General features: G+C 38.4%; 1 protein-coding gene across 1 annotated transcript in view; it reads left to right on the top strand.

Moving 5' to 3' along the window:
• Positions 1-15,434, top strand: part of LOC107689349 (adhesion G protein-coupled receptor A3-like) — a 113,235-nt gene extending 97,801 nt beyond the window's left edge. The window contains exons 12-13 of the mRNA XM_016487303.1: positions 14,569-14,758; positions 15,089-15,434. Coding sequence (XP_016342789.1) covers positions 14,569-14,758; positions 15,089-15,426 — 528 coding nt within the window. The 3' untranslated portion in view covers positions 15,427-15,434. The remainder of the gene's footprint in view (positions 1-14,568; positions 14,759-15,088) is intronic.
• The last annotated feature ends 743 nt before the right edge of the window (positions 15,435-16,177 follow it).

Raw genomic sequence — 16,177 nt, forward strand, 5'->3', positions numbered from 1 at the left:
TTTTATTCAGTGTTGATTCAATTCAAGCAACTACAACGTCAAACTCATAGAACTTTTATTAACAAAATGAATAAAAATACACCATATATGCCTAATAAAATAACAAATTACTTAGGCTACACAAAGTTTAAATAGGTATATAAAACTGGAAATCGGCAAACACTGTGGAACCAAATAAATAAACGAATGTTTAAAAAAATCTTCCAGTCAATAGGCTTTTCAAAATCTAAAATATTGCCAAACAGGCGCCTTTGCATTTCCTTTCTAAACAATCTTTTGTCATTGTCTTGTCTTTCTCACCTCACTCTTGTCAGTCAGCTCGACTCACTTTCCTCACGTGATAAATAAAATCTGACTCCTGCTCCGTGGTGCACTGTCATTCGCGCACGGTTCGGCACGCTACATTGAGCGTCTGTCCTCTAACTGAACTAGGCTAAATGATTTTTGTTACTATAAAAAAATCTAAACCACGGTGGGGGGCGGTGCCGCGGTAGGCAAATGACGTAACCGGTGTTGCGGCTTAACATAACTGAAAACACTTAACACCGGTATAACCGAAAACACCGTCTATCGCAGCAAGCCTTCTAAGCAGACAGTGCTGTAGAATTGGTGGGCGGAGCTAAACAGGCAGCGATGTAGAATCGGTGGGCGGGGCTAAACAGGCAGCGATGTAGAACCAGGCGTTGATGATCTTCTGCGGAGGTGGAGCTTATCCACACTATAACATCATAGAGTAGAACATTCCACAAGCTGTTTTGTTAGACTGCCTTCAGTATAAGCTGTTTTTAGACTAACAAGAAAGTTTTGAGTTCTGAAACTTAGAGGATGCTTTTATAGTACAATGACTTCTTGTGTCAAAAGATCAAAGGAATTTAGATTTCTCAATTCATGACCCCTTTATAAACTGAAAATAAGCTCAGATCAATGAGGACTATGATCAACCAGTTCCAAAAGGAAATAAAAAGCCTGTGCTGATTGAAAGAAAACAGGTCAAGCTAGAATGACAGTAGAGCTGAAAAATGAAAGACACGCTTAAGAAACTGCATTGATCTTTGGTGATAATATAGCATAATGAGAGATTTACAAACTCTAATTTTTAAAGGCTGGTCATGTTTTGAGTAGTGTAACAAGGTGGGGAAAAGATCTTTAAAAAGTAAAATAAATATATATATAAATTTTTGGGGGAAGTTGTTATATATTGTGTCAGCGAAGTCAGTAAGTTTTAGTCCAATGCGATGACGTTAAGTAGCATTTTTGTGTCAAAATGAGCAGAACACGACATAAGATCCAGTGTTTGAGTGAACACAAACTCATCTGCCCTCATTTGCCTCCACAGAATCGTGAAAGTAAGTTTGCCTTTTCTGTTTGATTAGCATCAGTTCAAGAGCCTACGGAGATGAAAAGCTGAAAAACTTAGACTAGGGCTGCACGATTAATCGCATGCGATATTTACTAAACGCACGACACGAGCTGCAGTGAAAGCGCTGCGTATCAGTAATGTTGGGTGTAATTAGTTACACTAATTTGATTACTGTAATTAGTTACTGTAATTTGATTGCTTTTCCCTTGAAAAAGTAAAGTAGGGGATTACTCTTATTTTTTCTGTAATTTAATTACAGTTACTTCTTATGTAATTGAACTTGATACTGTGTATAGACTGTAGAACATTCATATACAATACACTGTAAAAAATGATTGCGATTTTAACAGTAAAAGACTGTAAAATTAATCGTGCAGCCCTAACTTAGACTAAATCATGATCACTTTCTCTCATATTTAGGATGAGAGATGTGAATCAGACTAAACGCACGACACGAGCTGCAGTGAAAGAGCTGCGTATCAGTAATGTTGATACTGTGTATAGACTGTAGAACATTCATATACAATACACTGTAAAAAATGATTGCGATTTTAACAGTAAAAGACTGTAAAAATGCTGCAGTAAAAACCTGTTAATTGGTTAACAGTAAGTTTCCATTTCTGTATTATATATGGCGAAAAACTGTATAAAATGTAAAACCTAAAATGTTGCTACCATATTTTTTATGGTTAAGTTCTGGCAACAGCTGCCGGTATTTTACCGTAAATGTCACCGATTTTTTTTTACAGTGTACAATAGTGGATTTAACATCAAAATTTAAAGTCTAACCTTAAAATGCGTACTTTTTATGTACCCTTCTCACTTTAAATAATTTGGTGAGTTAATATTGGTAACACTTTAGTGTCCAGTTCTCACTATTAACTAGTTGGTTATTAGCATGAATATTACTGTTATATTGGCCGTTTATTATTACTTAAAAAAAAAAAAACAGATATTAACGTCTTATTCTGCAAGACCTTATTGTAAATCCTTAATCCTACCCAATTCTTAATCTTTACATCTACTTTACTAAGTATTAATAAGCAGTAATTAGGGGTATATTGAGGCAAAAGTCATAGTTAATAGTTAGTTGTTAATAGTGAGAATTGGACCCTAATCTAAAGTGTGACCAGAATAATTTCTGTAGTTATCTATTTTTTTATTTGAACGAATTAAGAGAACCATTTCATCCTTGTGTCAATAACTTGTCGAGGTTGATATAGGATTTAGAAAGTAATAAGTAATTAAAGGAGAGAGTAATTTGTATGGTAATCTAATTACACTGTTGAAGATGTAATTAGTAACTAGTAATTAATGACTTTTTTAGAGTAACTTACCCAACACTGCGCATCAGTATGTGTGAGATTTTCAGAGCAGAGAAATGCAGCTTTTGAGACTTTCTCAGCTGCTGTTGTTTATTTTGATTGTGATGACGAACCCATGAGAGGTAATGTTAGGAAAGCACTGATGATTGTTCATGTTGTTGGTTCAGACTCTGTGTTTCGTTACGGTGCGGTCCGGTTGTGTCTGTCTCAGTAATGTGTTTGTTGGCCTCGGCTGCTCTCAGACACAAAATAGCAGCGTTTATGTCCTCCACGGATGCATTAGTGCCCATCGTGACAGTCGTTTCTGTCTTTATGTCTCTGTCTGATTTTGCAAATATGCATTTGCATTGCATAAATGGATTTTTTTTTGACACATTCAACCATAAAAACTCACAAAACTCACATAGACCGTACTGGAAAAATTATGATTTTAAAATGTATTTGAAAGTCTCTTCTGCTCACCAGGGCTGCATTTAATTAATCAAAAATACAGTAAAAATTGTGAAATATTATTACAATTTAAAATAGCTGTTTTCTATGTGAATATCTGTTAAACTGTAATTTATTTCTGTGATGCGCAGCTGTATTTTCAGCATCATTACTCCAGTCTTCAGTGTCACATGATCTTCAGAAATCATTCTAATATGCTGATGTGCTGCTCAAGAAACATTTCTGATTATCATCAATGTTGAAAACAGTTGTGCTGCTGAATAAATACAAAAAAAAGCACAATATTACTATTTTTACTGTATTTTTGATCAAATAAATGCAGCCTTGGTGAGCAAAAGAGACTCTTTCAAAAACATAAAAAAATATTAATTATTTTTGACCAGCAGTGTATAAGAAATCTGTGAATTTCTTGCTTGATTACTGAAATATTTTGGCATAGATCTTGTTTTATTATTTTAATTTTAATGATTTAATATTTTAATTATTGGTGCTTGTCTTAACACTCAAAAATATTTTTATAAATGTAAAAATCACTATATATATATATATATATATATATATATGTGTAAAGAAATGTATTTATTTTTCAATATGCATTTTATAAAAAAAAATACAACATTATTTTGGAATATTACAACAAAAAATTACGATTAAGGCTAACTGAAAAATTAAATTAAGCATTTTTGAGTTTGCAGTTCTGGCCAAGAATGTTCATTTCAGTTAAATCATTTTTATCATTTATCTTTTAGAATAGCATGCACTGATAAATCATGAATTATTAAAGTAAATGGAGTCGGTTTTGATTTCGTGTTGACGTTAGATGTTCATTTGCGTTATTGTAGCTCAGCGGTGAGTTTCTGCCGTTCACGCGCTCGTTTGCTGATGAAACTCATCAAGACTCTCGGGGTTTCTGACACGCCAAAGCAAATATCGACTCCTCAGGAAAACAATAAGCACATTTCAGATCCAGTCACAGCTGGAGATGTGACGAGACTGCTAGTAATCACATGAAAGAGATGTGTGAAGCAGTTGCAACAACACAATAAATAACAGAGCGGCATTAAATTCAAAGCGCTGTGTAGAAACGAGTGTAACGGGGCTGATCTCTGATTCTCACACGCTGCGTTCCTCACGCGGTCGGAAATCACTGTCATACTGCTCTCACTGTTTCTCATGCATCAATCACTGTGAATGCATTTTTAATTATGCTTTTCACGTAAACCTTTTATCTGCTCATGCAGCATTATCTGAGAATCGAACCGGTGACCCTGGTGTTGTTGGAAGGTGTCTTATCATATTGCCATTACTCCTGGTAAAAAAAAACAGTAATATACTTTTGATTTATTGACCTATTTGTTCAGACTGCCATGAATTTTACAAAAACAAAACAAAAAAAGAATTGTCAAATCAAAATAAGTGTTTGTATTAATTAGATGCCGTTAACAATTCAAAACATGCAAGATCATGTGACGGCATTGCAGCATATTACTAACTGAAATGCATAGTTTTAACTAATTGTTAAAATCTAGTTATCAGTATATCGTGGACTCGCCTCAGTCTAGTAACTATAGGAACTTGCGCTGCATGCACATCGATTCATTTGTGTATTTGTTCAGACTGCCATGAATTTTACAAAAAAAAAACAAAAAAAGAATTGTCAAATCAAAATAAGTGTTTCTATTAATTAGATGCCGTTAACAATTCAAAACATGCAAGACCATGTGACGGCATTGCAGCATATTACTAACTGAAATGCATAGTTTTAACTAATTGTTAAAATCTAGTTATCAGTATATCGTGGACTCGCCTCAGTCTAGTAACTATAGGAACTTGCGCTGCATGCACATCGATTCATTTGTGATTTCTCTCGCTATTTACAGTTATTTGATTCTGAGGAAAAGTGAGATTGAGAAAATGAGTATGTTTAGGCACATTCATAAATACTTTAAAGACACTCTGCAATAACTTCAGAAGGAATCAGATGGAGTGTGAACAGGAGAACTAGCTGAGAAAGGTTAAAGTCAACTAACCAGAGTGTGGGTGGTTTAGTGAATCTGTCACAGTGTGATGCATGATGGGACGGTGTAAGACGGCCGAGATGATCAGCCTGTGTGAGTGTGTGACTGTGTGAGTGTGAGAGAGTGTGAGAGAGTGTGAGAGAGTGTGAGAGAGTGTGAGTGAGTGAGTGTGTGAGTGTGTGAGTGTGAGAGTGTGAGAGTGTGAGAGTGTGAGAGTGTGAGAGTGTGAGTGAGTGTGTGAGTGTGTGAGAGTGTGAGTGTTTGTGTGAGTGTGTGTGTGAGTGTGTGAGTGAGTGTGTGAGAGTGTGTGAGAGTGTGAGAGAGTGTGAGAGAGAGTGTGAGAGAGTGTGAGAGAGAGTGTGAGAGAGTGTGAGAGAGAGTGTGAGAGAGTGTGAGAGAGAGTGTGAGAGAGTGTGAGAGAGAGTGTGAGAGAGTGTGAGAGAGAGTGTGAGAGAGTGTGAGAGAGAGTGTGAGAGAGTGTGAGAGAGAGTGTGAGAGAGTGTGAGAGAGAGTGTGAGAGAGTGTGAGAGAGAGTGTGAGAGAGTGTGAGAGAGAGTGTGAGAGAGTGTGAGAGAGAGTGTGAGAGAGTGTGAGAGAGAGTGTGAGAGAGTGTGAGAGAGAGTGTGAGAGAGTGTGAGAGAGAGTGTGAGAGAGTGTGAGAGAGAGTGTGAGAGAGTGTGAGAGAGAGTGTGAGAGAGTGTGAGAGAGAGTGTGAGAGAGTGTGAGAGAGAGTGTGAGAGAGTGTGAGAGAGAGTGTGAGAGAGTGTGAGAGAGAGTGTGAGAGAGTGTGAGAGAGAGTGTGAGAGAGTGTGAGAGAGAGTGTGAGAGAGTGTGAGAGAGAGTGTGAGAGAGTGTGAGAGAGAGTGTGAGAGAGTGTGAGAGAGAGTGTGAGAGAGTGTGAGAGAGAGTGTGAGAGAGTGTGAGAGAGAGTGTGAGAGAGTGTGAGAGAGAGTGTGAGAGAGTGTGAGAGAGAGTGTGAGAGAGTGTGAGAGAGAGTGTGAGAGAGTGTGAGAGAGAGTGTGAGAGAGTGTGAGAGAGAGTGTGAGAGAGTGTGAGAGAGAGTGTGAGAGAGTGTGAGAGAGAGTGTGAGAGAGTGTGAGAGAGAGTGTGAGAGAGTGTGAGAGAGAGTGTGAGAGAGTGTGAGAGAGAGTGTGAGAGAGTGTGAGAGAGAGTGTGAGAGAGTGTGAGAGAGAGTGTGAGAGAGTGTGAGAGAGAGTGTGAGAGAGTGTGAGAGAGAGTGTGAGAGAGTGTGAGAGAGAGTGTGAGAGAGTGTGAGAGAGAGTGTGAGAGAGTGTGAGAGAGAGTGTGAGAGAGTGTGAGAGAGAGTGTGAGAGAGTGTGAGAGAGAGTGTGAGAGAGTGTGAGAGAGAGTGTGAGAGAGTGTGAGAGAGAGTGTGAGAGAGTGTGAGAGAGAGTGTGAGAGAGTGTGAGAGAGAGTGTGAGAGAGTGTGAGAGAGAGTGTGAGAGAGTGTGAGAGAGAGTGTGAGAGAGTGTGAGAGAGAGTGTGAGAGAGTGTGAGAGAGAGTGTGAGAGAGTGTGAGAGAGAGTGTGAGAGAGTGTGAGAGAGAGTGTGAGAGAGTGTGAGAGAGAGTGTGAGAGAGTGTGAGAGAGAGTGTGAGAGAGTGTGAGAGAGAGTGTGAGAGAGTGTGAGAGAGAGTGTGAGAGAGTGTGAGAGAGAGTGTGAGAGAGTGTGAGAGAGAGTGTGAGAGAGTGTGAGAGAGAGTGTGAGAGAGTGTGAGAGAGAGTGTGAGAGAGTGTGAGAGAGAGTGTGAGAGAGTGTGAGAGAGAGTGTGAGAGAGTGTGAGAGAGAGTGTGAGAGAGTGTGAGAGAGAGTGTGAGAGAGTGTGAGAGAGAGTGTGAGAGAGTGTGAGAGAGAGTGTGAGAGAGTGTGAGAGAGAGTGTGAGAGAGTGTGAGAGAGAGTGTGAGAGAGTGTGAGAGAGAGTGTGAGAGAGTGTGAGAGAGAGTGTGAGAGAGTGTGAGAGAGAGTGTGAGAGAGTGTGAGAGAGAGTGTGAGAGAGTGTGAGAGAGAGTGTGAGAGAGTGTGAGAGAGAGTGTGAGAGAGTGTGAGAGAGAGTGTGAGAGAGTGTGAGAGAGAGTGTGAGAGAGTGTGAGAGAGAGTGTGAGAGAGTGTGAGAGAGAGTGTGAGAGAGTGTGAGAGAGAGTGTGAGAGAGTGTGAGAGAGAGTGTGAGAGAGTGTGAGAGAGAGTGTGAGAGAGTGTGAGAGAGAGTGTGAGAGAGTGTGAGAGAGAGTGTGAGAGAGTGTGAGAGAGAGTGTGAGAGAGTGTGAGAGAGAGTGTGAGAGAGTGTGAGAGAGAGTGTGAGAGAGTGTGAGAGAGAGTGTGAGAGAGTGTGAGAGAGAGTGTGAGAGAGTGTGAGAGAGAGTGTGAGAGAGTGTGAGAGAGAGTGTGAGAGAGTGTGAGAGAGAGTGTGAGAGAGTGTGAGAGAGAGTGTGAGAGAGTGTGAGAGAGAGTGTGAGAGAGTGTGAGAGAGAGTGTGAGAGAGTGTGAGAGAGAGTGTGAGAGAGTGTGAGAGAGAGTGTGAGAGAGTGTGAGAGAGAGTGTGAGAGAGTGTGAGAGAGAGTGTGAGAGAGTGTGAGAGAGAGTGTGAGAGAGTGTGAGAGAGAGTGTGAGAGAGTGTGAGAGAGAGTGTGAGAGAGTGTGAGAGAGAGTGTGAGAGAGTGTGAGAGAGAGTGTGAGAGAGTGTGAGAGAGAGTGTGAGAGAGTGTGAGAGAGAGTGTGAGAGAGTGTGAGAGAGAGTGTGAGAGAGTGTGAGAGAGAGTGTGAGAGAGTGTGAGAGAGAGTGTGAGAGAGTGTGAGAGAGAGTGTGAGAGAGTGTGAGAGAGAGTGTGAGAGAGTGTGAGAGAGAGTGTGAGAGAGTGTGAGAGAGAGTGTGAGAGAGTGTGAGAGAGAGTGTGAGAGAGTGTGAGAGAGAGTGTGAGAGAGTGTGAGAGAGAGTGTGAGAGAGTGTGAGAGAGAGTGTGAGAGAGTGTGAGAGAGAGTGTGAGAGAGTGTGAGAGAGAGTGTGAGAGAGTGTGAGAGAGAGTGTGAGAGAGTGTGAGAGAGAGTGTGAGAGAGTGTGAGAGAGAGTGTGAGAGAGTGTGAGAGAGAGTGTGAGAGAGTGTGAGAGAGAGTGTGAGAGAGTGTGAGAGAGAGTGTGAGAGAGTGTGAGAGAGAGTGTGAGAGAGTGTGAGAGAGAGTGTGAGAGAGTGTGAGAGAGAGTGTGAGAGAGTGTGAGAGAGAGTGTGAGAGAGTGTGAGAGAGAGTGTGAGAGAGTGTGAGAGAGAGTGTGAGAGAGTGTGAGAGAGAGTGTGAGAGAGTGTGAGAGAGAGTGTGAGAGAGTGTGAGAGAGAGTGTGAGAGAGTGTGAGAGAGAGTGTGAGAGAGTGTGAGAGAGAGTGTGAGAGAGTGTGAGAGAGAGTGTGAGAGAGTGTGAGAGAGAGTGTGAGAGAGTGTGAGAGAGAGTGTGAGAGAGTGTGAGAGAGAGTGTGAGAGAGTGTGAGAGAGAGTGTGAGAGAGTGTGAGAGAGAGTGTGAGAGAGTGTGAGAGAGAGTGTGAGAGAGTGTGAGAGAGAGTGTGAGAGAGTGTGAGAGAGAGTGTGAGAGAGTGTGAGAGAGAGTGTGAGAGAGTGTGAGAGAGAGTGTGAGAGAGTGTGAGAGAGAGTGTGAGAGAGTGTGAGAGAGAGTGTGAGAGAGTGTGAGAGAGAGTGTGAGAGAGTGTGAGAGTGAGTGTGTGAGAGTGTGTGTGAGTGTGTGAGTGTGTGAGTGTGAGAGTGTGAGAGAGTGTGAGAGAGTGTGAGTGAGTGTGAGAGTGTGAGAGTGTTTGTGTGAGTGTGTGTGTGAGTGTGTGAGTGAGTGTGTGAGAGTGTGTGAGAGTGTATGAGAGTGTATGAGAGTGAGTGAGAGAGAGTGTGAGAGAGTGTGAGAGAGTGTGTGAGAGTGTGAGTGTGAGTGTGAGAGAGTGTGAGAGACAGCCGGACTAGTTTGAGCATAGTCTAAACACAGTTTTAAGACTGTTTCCATATAGACGTTGACGTAACAGTGCCGGTTATTTGCTTTGCTGCTGTGAAGGTCTGCAGACGGTGGGCATTTTCCGGGTCGGGAGCTCGAAGAAAAGAGTTCGACAGGTGAGAAGCAAATTTTTTATGTTTTAGAAACTATATATTTTCATTTACATTTTTTTTTACTAGATGACAAAGGAAACCAGAATACATAAAAAGCTAAATGTTTTTATAATTAAATTAAATTAAATTAAATTAAATAAAATTAAATTAAATTAAATAAAATAAAAGGATTTCAGCTAGTTACCAAGGTAACTTTTCTTATTTTCATTTAGTTTAACTTGATGTACTAAAGTAACAAAACAAAAACTAAAATAAAAATGTATTAAAACTATATAGACTGTATATTAAAACAAAAAGGACAACAAAAAACAACAACGTTACTAAAACTTTAACAAAAATTAAAATGAAAACAAGATATAAAAACTAATTCAAAATATTAGTAAAAAATATATAAAACCTCACTGTGAGTGATCCATAGTGTTGATTTTGCAGTAAACGGTATGTATTTTGTAACAAATACACCTTGTAACCAAAAACACCTTTTTTAAAAAATGTTCCAAAGCAAATGGAAAAATATTTATCTCTCGATTATCATCCAAACTTACGGTATCACCCAGCCCTTTATTATCCAGCTGATGTGTTTTTAGTGGCTCTAAACTTGCGTGGTTATCCAGGGGTTCCTTAAGTCCAACTAGTCACTTAGATTACCCACTGACTAGTGGATTTCAGTAGTTGTGGAGATCCCTGCTAGATAATTCATACTAAACGGTCTGGAGAAACGCCCTCGGGAGACTCTCGTCCAGGAATCCCGGTGCTGAATGATGTTCCTGCGCTGAAACTCATCTGCTTTCATCATGTCTGGCTCAGAATGATTCATAAAAGCACATGAAAGCACTGGTATCTGTGGGAAATTGATGACAGAAAAGACTTCTTTAAATAAACCGAGAGCTTCATCCATCCTGTTCCATCGCTGGGGTTTTATGGGCTCCATCTCTCATGCCGTGGCCTTTTTTTAGTCCTCTAATGATAAGCGAGAGTAATATAAGATTAAATCTTCCCTTTGACACTGTAAATGAAGTGAATATGTAACTTGTAGTCTCTTCTGCTCACCAGGGCTGCATTTATTTGATCAAAAATACAGTAAAAATTGTGAAATATTATTACAATGTAAAACAGCTGTTTTCTATGTGAATATCTGTGAAATGTAATGTATTTCTGTGATGCGCAGCTGTATTTTCAGCATCATTCCTCCAGTCTTCAGTGTCACATGATCTTCAGAAATCATTCTAATTTGCTGATTTGCTGCTCAAGAAACATTTCTGATTATTATCAATGTTGAAAACAGTTGTGCTGCACAATATTTTTGTGGATGCATTAAATTGATCAAAAGTGACAGTAAAGACATTTATAATGCTACAAAAAAACTTCAAATTTCAAATAAACGCAGTTCTTTTGAACTTTCTATTCATCAAAGAATCCTCAAAAAATCTTTTGTTTTTACAAATATTATAAGCAGCAGAATCTGTTTTCGGCATTGATGATAATAGTAAGAAACTTTATTAATAATTAAGTACCAATAATAATTGATAATTGAGTACTTAAGTAGAAAAAATAATAAAATTTGATTAATTAAATCGATCACAGTAAAGACATTTATAATGTTACAAACAAAAAAAAGCCATTTTAAATAAATGCTGTTGTTTATTTTCTATTCACGAAAGAATCATGGGAAAAATATATCACAGTTTCCGCAAAAATATTGTGCAGCACAACTGTTTTCAACATTGATAATAATCAGAAATGTTTCTTGAGCGGCAAAGCAGCATATTAGAATGATTTCTGAAGATCATGTGACACTGAAGACTGGAGGAATGATGCTGAAAATACAGCTGCGCATCACAGAAATACATTACATTTCACAGATATTCACATAGAAAACAGCTGTTTTAAATTGTAATAATATTTCACAATTTTACTGTATTTTTGATCAAATAAATGCAGCCTTGGAGAGCAGAAGATACTACATTGTATATTCGAGTACCACAGTTATTTGGACATTTGTTTCAAGTCATACCATCCTGTTAAATACCTAGATGCACCATTTTCTCCTGCTGGACCAGAAAATACGGGTAAAAATCCTAGACACATTTATGTACATTTATGCATTTTGTAGATGCTTTTATCCAAAGAAAGGAAGAAACACTGTATGTTGGTGATGTTTTGCAGAGACAACTCCTCTTTAGTCCAGACATTGTAATGGTAGAGCAGCCAGTTGGCATGACAACGTTTTTTTTCTTATCTTTCTCTGAGTAACACAACACGAATTCTCCAAGTGCAAAAAAGAGAGGAGAGCTTTGTAAATTAGTCTCTTTCATTTTGATGTTACGCTCTCGCTGTTACAGCCTCTGCTGCGTTCTCAAAGAGCTGCTTCATGTTGTTAAAAACTGCTGCTGCTACCAGCACTTCAGTTTAGGGTTTACGCAAATGAAGTGCATGTAGTGCAAAGTCTGTTTGATTAAATGTGCTAAGGAGCAACAGAACCGGCACTGAAACACATGGGTTATGCTAGTAACTAATGCATTTCAATGCTTGTTTTCATGTTGGTGTTAAACATCTACTGTCTTAAATTTGAATAATTTCTGTAAGTTCAGACCTCCAAACGAAAATACAGTGTGATTTTCTGTGATTTCTAGAAGAATACAAAACGTAAATGAATGTTAATAATTTTATACAAATGCATTTATGCATATACTTGCTTTGCATTCAAAATATCAACTTTATTAATCCATGCATTTTCTTATTTCTAAATGTTTGTTTATTTGAACATGAGTTTATGTGCGTGTGCACATTCATCAGCATTGCATCTGAATGTTATATGCAATACAAAAAAAAATTCTAACTACATTTTGCATTAATTGAAATCAATATGCAGTGTCGTGCTTTCACTATTTCTGAAGTTATTCTTCGGAGGAGCCTTTATTTCTTCATTTCTCAATCATTGCATTATATGTCTGGATCATTTCAATCTCATCTTATTTTTAGACATATTACTGGAGATATAGAGCGACCACTGATATTTAGATCATTTTATGTCAGTATCTGCTGCACTGCTATAAAGATCTCATTGATTTACATCACAAGCAGCAGAATGTCATCATAGAAATATCAGCATCTGCACCAAATTGCATATTTCTGAATGAAATACTTCATATTCTCACTATATCAGGTTATATGAGCCATAAAAGCCTGATGCATCAAAGAGATTATTTTGTCTAAAGCTTCAATAAACCGTTCCATTTTTTTTTTTTTTTTAATGGAGGACTATTATTTCATATATCAGGCTTTATAGGGTTAAATAGGCTTATATAAGACATCTTGATATCTTCCTCCTCTACTTAAACATCTTAAGGAGTTTTTGTCACTGTTTCCTTTGAATTGATCACTAGTTATTCTTTGTAAACCGTGTGTATTATGATAATAAATGTATAACCTGTTCAAATCAAGCTATATATTGTTTTCCAACAATAATGGAAGCATTTCCTTCAAAAAGACTCGTTTGGCTGCTGTCCTTGGTGCTGAACGTCGCCTTCATAAACACTGAACAATCCACTGAGAACGAGCCTGATGCTTTTTCTGAAACATTTACAGTCAGCGTGAAAGGAGAGATGTCTCATGGAGACAAATTCAAATAAATGTCATCCTTCATTCAGATTAAGCGTATGTGCTGTAGATGTGAGTGCTGCATTGAAGAGCTGCTGGAATGTAATTGGGATGCTGCAGTGCACGCTGGGTAAAAGCCGTGAGTCACGTATGGAAATCACACCATGACTGGTTTTGTGAATGAAACTCCTGGCTGCTCGACAGACTGATTTCTCTCTTCCCGGAGCAGACGGATGCTGACGGCAGGCTTTCTTTCCAAGCACAGGCACTCATTACACACGAGCTTATATCAGAGCCGCTGCGCTCCAGTCTGAAAGCTTTCGGACATTGACAGGTTCTTATGGTAACAGAGACTCTCAGACTCTCTAACCGCTGGAAATGAGCTGCAGCAGACATTTGTACTTCTCTAAAGGCTGAATTATCTCTCTTCATCATGTTGTCTGATTTGATGGGGGTTTCCAGCCTGTAACTGTAACTGTAACTAAAAATGTTTTAAATGTAACAGGGATTGCACAAAATGTTCAAATAAAAAATCATGGGTTATTAGGGATTATATATTAATTAATGTATATTTATTTGTTTACCAATTATGTATGTATATATATATATATGGAATGTATCCTTTTCTTATATATTTTTATGGGAATTACACAACATCACAAGTGTATTATGACCTATTTACCAATTTTTGCAAGTGGGACTATCCAGTGATTCTACTGGAAAGTATTATTTTTTTTTTTATTATATTACATTTTATTTTATATTTATTATTATAATACATTTTTATGGGATTACACAAAATGTTGAAAGAAAAAATCATGCTTATTATCAAGTTGTTATGATTATTATCAGTTATTATGGGTGGTGCTATCCAGTGATAGTACTTTTATTATATTAAAGTAGTATTTTTCTTTTCTTTTCTTTTTAGTGCTTTTTCTTTTATTATATATTTTATTATAATTCGTTTTTATGGGCTTGCACAATGTTCAAAAAATAATGGGTTGTTTACTTATTTATTGCAATTATTATAAGTGGTACTATCCAATGTATTTTATTATATATTTTTATTAACAAATTTTATGGAATTTAAATTTTTAGTAAAATATTTTTATTTTTACTGTTTATTATTAGATTGTTTTATGATGTTTTAAATAGTACTATCCAGTGGTACTATTTTATTATTATTGTTGTTGTTGTTGTTTATCAAGCCGAGTAGAAAATGATTTTTCTCCAATTTATCTGGCCAGTTTTGGTCATGAAATGGTTTTCAACCCAACCTAGTCATTTTAGCACATCTTTTGCTTTTAAAATGTCTTTGCAAAAACACTCTCTCTGCATTAACATCTGCTTATAGCTTTAATCTTAAATGTGTTTTCAGAGGCCAAAACAACATGTTTTTCTTCGCCTTCAGTATCTGCAGTAGACACTGACATATCCTAACAGATAAAGAGGAGAAGCTCTTCTCAGGCTGATGATGCTGATAACCCCTGTGCTTCTGTGCTGTGTTATCAGACTGCTCTTATGCTGATGTTGTAGTGAGCTGTGCTGCTCACAATCATTTCCACCTCTGCGGCAGACCAAAGACAAGCAGAAACCCCTGCTTCCTCCAGCACTTTGCCCTTCTCTCTCAATCAGACCGGAGCTGACGCGCGTCTGCGCATCTGATGCACATCTCATATGCGTTTCTCCATTTGCAGAACACGGTGGCCATCGCCTCCATACATTTCCCGCTGGCTACCCCTCGGTCTGTGGAGAACTGCACCTGTAAGCTGCAGCTGATCGTCTTCCGCAATGGAAAACTCTTTCCGTGCACGGGGAATTCGTCAAATCTTGCGGACGATGGCAAGCGCAGAAGCGTTTCGACACCAGTTGCATTCACCAAATTAGGTAAGGCTTTGATTTTCCCCATGCATGTCATCCGTGCATCCTATATATCACTGCGTTTCACCACTAAAGTGTTTTGCAATGGAATATGTTGTCGTTAGCGTCACACGCAATTATGAGAAAGCGCGCGCGTGCTTGCACGATGGTGCAACTGTTGCGTTGCAATTGTGCACGAGTTGTATAAAGCTCGTTTGCGTGCGCAACTCATCTCATTTGTTAAATTCTGAGATGTGCATGTGCGTGATTGCATGCATCAGCTTCCAAATGCATGCAACACTTGAGGACTTTCCACTCGGTTCGTTACTTGACGCAATGTGTTGCTCTCCTGTGCAGATGGGTGTAGCCCCGGGAGCCCCGTGCAGCCGGTTACCGTCGCTCTCCGGCACTTCTCGTTGGGTGTAGACCCCACCGCGGCATACTGGGATTTTGACCTGCTGGATGGACACGGCGGCTGGCGCGCGGAAGGCTGCCACATAACGGGCTCCGCGCACAACACGACCACCATCCACTGCGCGCACCACAACAACCTCGCCGTGCTCATGGTAAGAGTCTCCCGCTCGTCCAAGTCGGATTATGGCTATTGTGGAGGCGCAGAGCCAATGAAACACGGCGAGCATGTAAACGGCAGTGCTATAGTGTTAATATTATTGTTGCAAGGGCGAATGGTGTGAGGTGTGGATGGGCGCACGTGATAATGAGGTATAAATGTCAAGTGACCAAGTGCGAATTCAATTCAGTGCACGTTTATTTGTGTAGCGCTTGTTGCAATGCATGTCATCATTTCAGATAATAAGTGCATTGAGTTCCAGTATTCAAAATAGCACTTTAGTCCAAAAAAATCTCCAATACAGATGTGCTGGTTTCCTATTGGAGTATCTATCATAATGTGGAAGCAAATGCAATCATACAAGAATCCTCTAATGCCATCTTTACACTGCAAAGCCGGCTCAGAAGCGGCTTATGTACCATGTAAACGTGGATTTAGTGTTTCATTCTGCACTTTTACCCAGAAAAAATAAAAGCGCATAAATTGTCATTTAAGTCATTTTAAATGTTAAAATATGAATCTAGAAACATGAAAATACAAAGTTGTAAATAAAAGTAATGTTGTTTGAATGTTTTTTTTAAATAAATTAAATATAATAATTAAAAATAAATAAATGAGTGAACGGTAGTGTTATTTAAATAATTTTTGAATATTAAAATTTGAATCTAGAAACATGGAAATTCTATAAAAATATAAATATTAAAATGCACAAATAATGTCATTAAAATAATTTTTTAAAATATGATTATAAAAACATGAAAATAAAAAGTTGTAAATAAAAAATTAATAAGTGCACAAATAATAATGAATAATATTATATATATATATATATATATATATAGAGAGAGAGAGAGAGAGAGAGAGAGAGAGATAGA

Source organism: Sinocyclocheilus anshuiensis, unplaced genomic scaffold, assembly GCF_001515605.1.
Source record: "Sinocyclocheilus anshuiensis isolate Anshui unplaced genomic scaffold, SAMN03320099.WGS_v1.1 scaffold709, whole genome shotgun sequence".
Lineage (NCBI taxonomy): Eukaryota > Metazoa > Chordata > Actinopteri > Cypriniformes > Cyprinidae > Sinocyclocheilus > Sinocyclocheilus anshuiensis.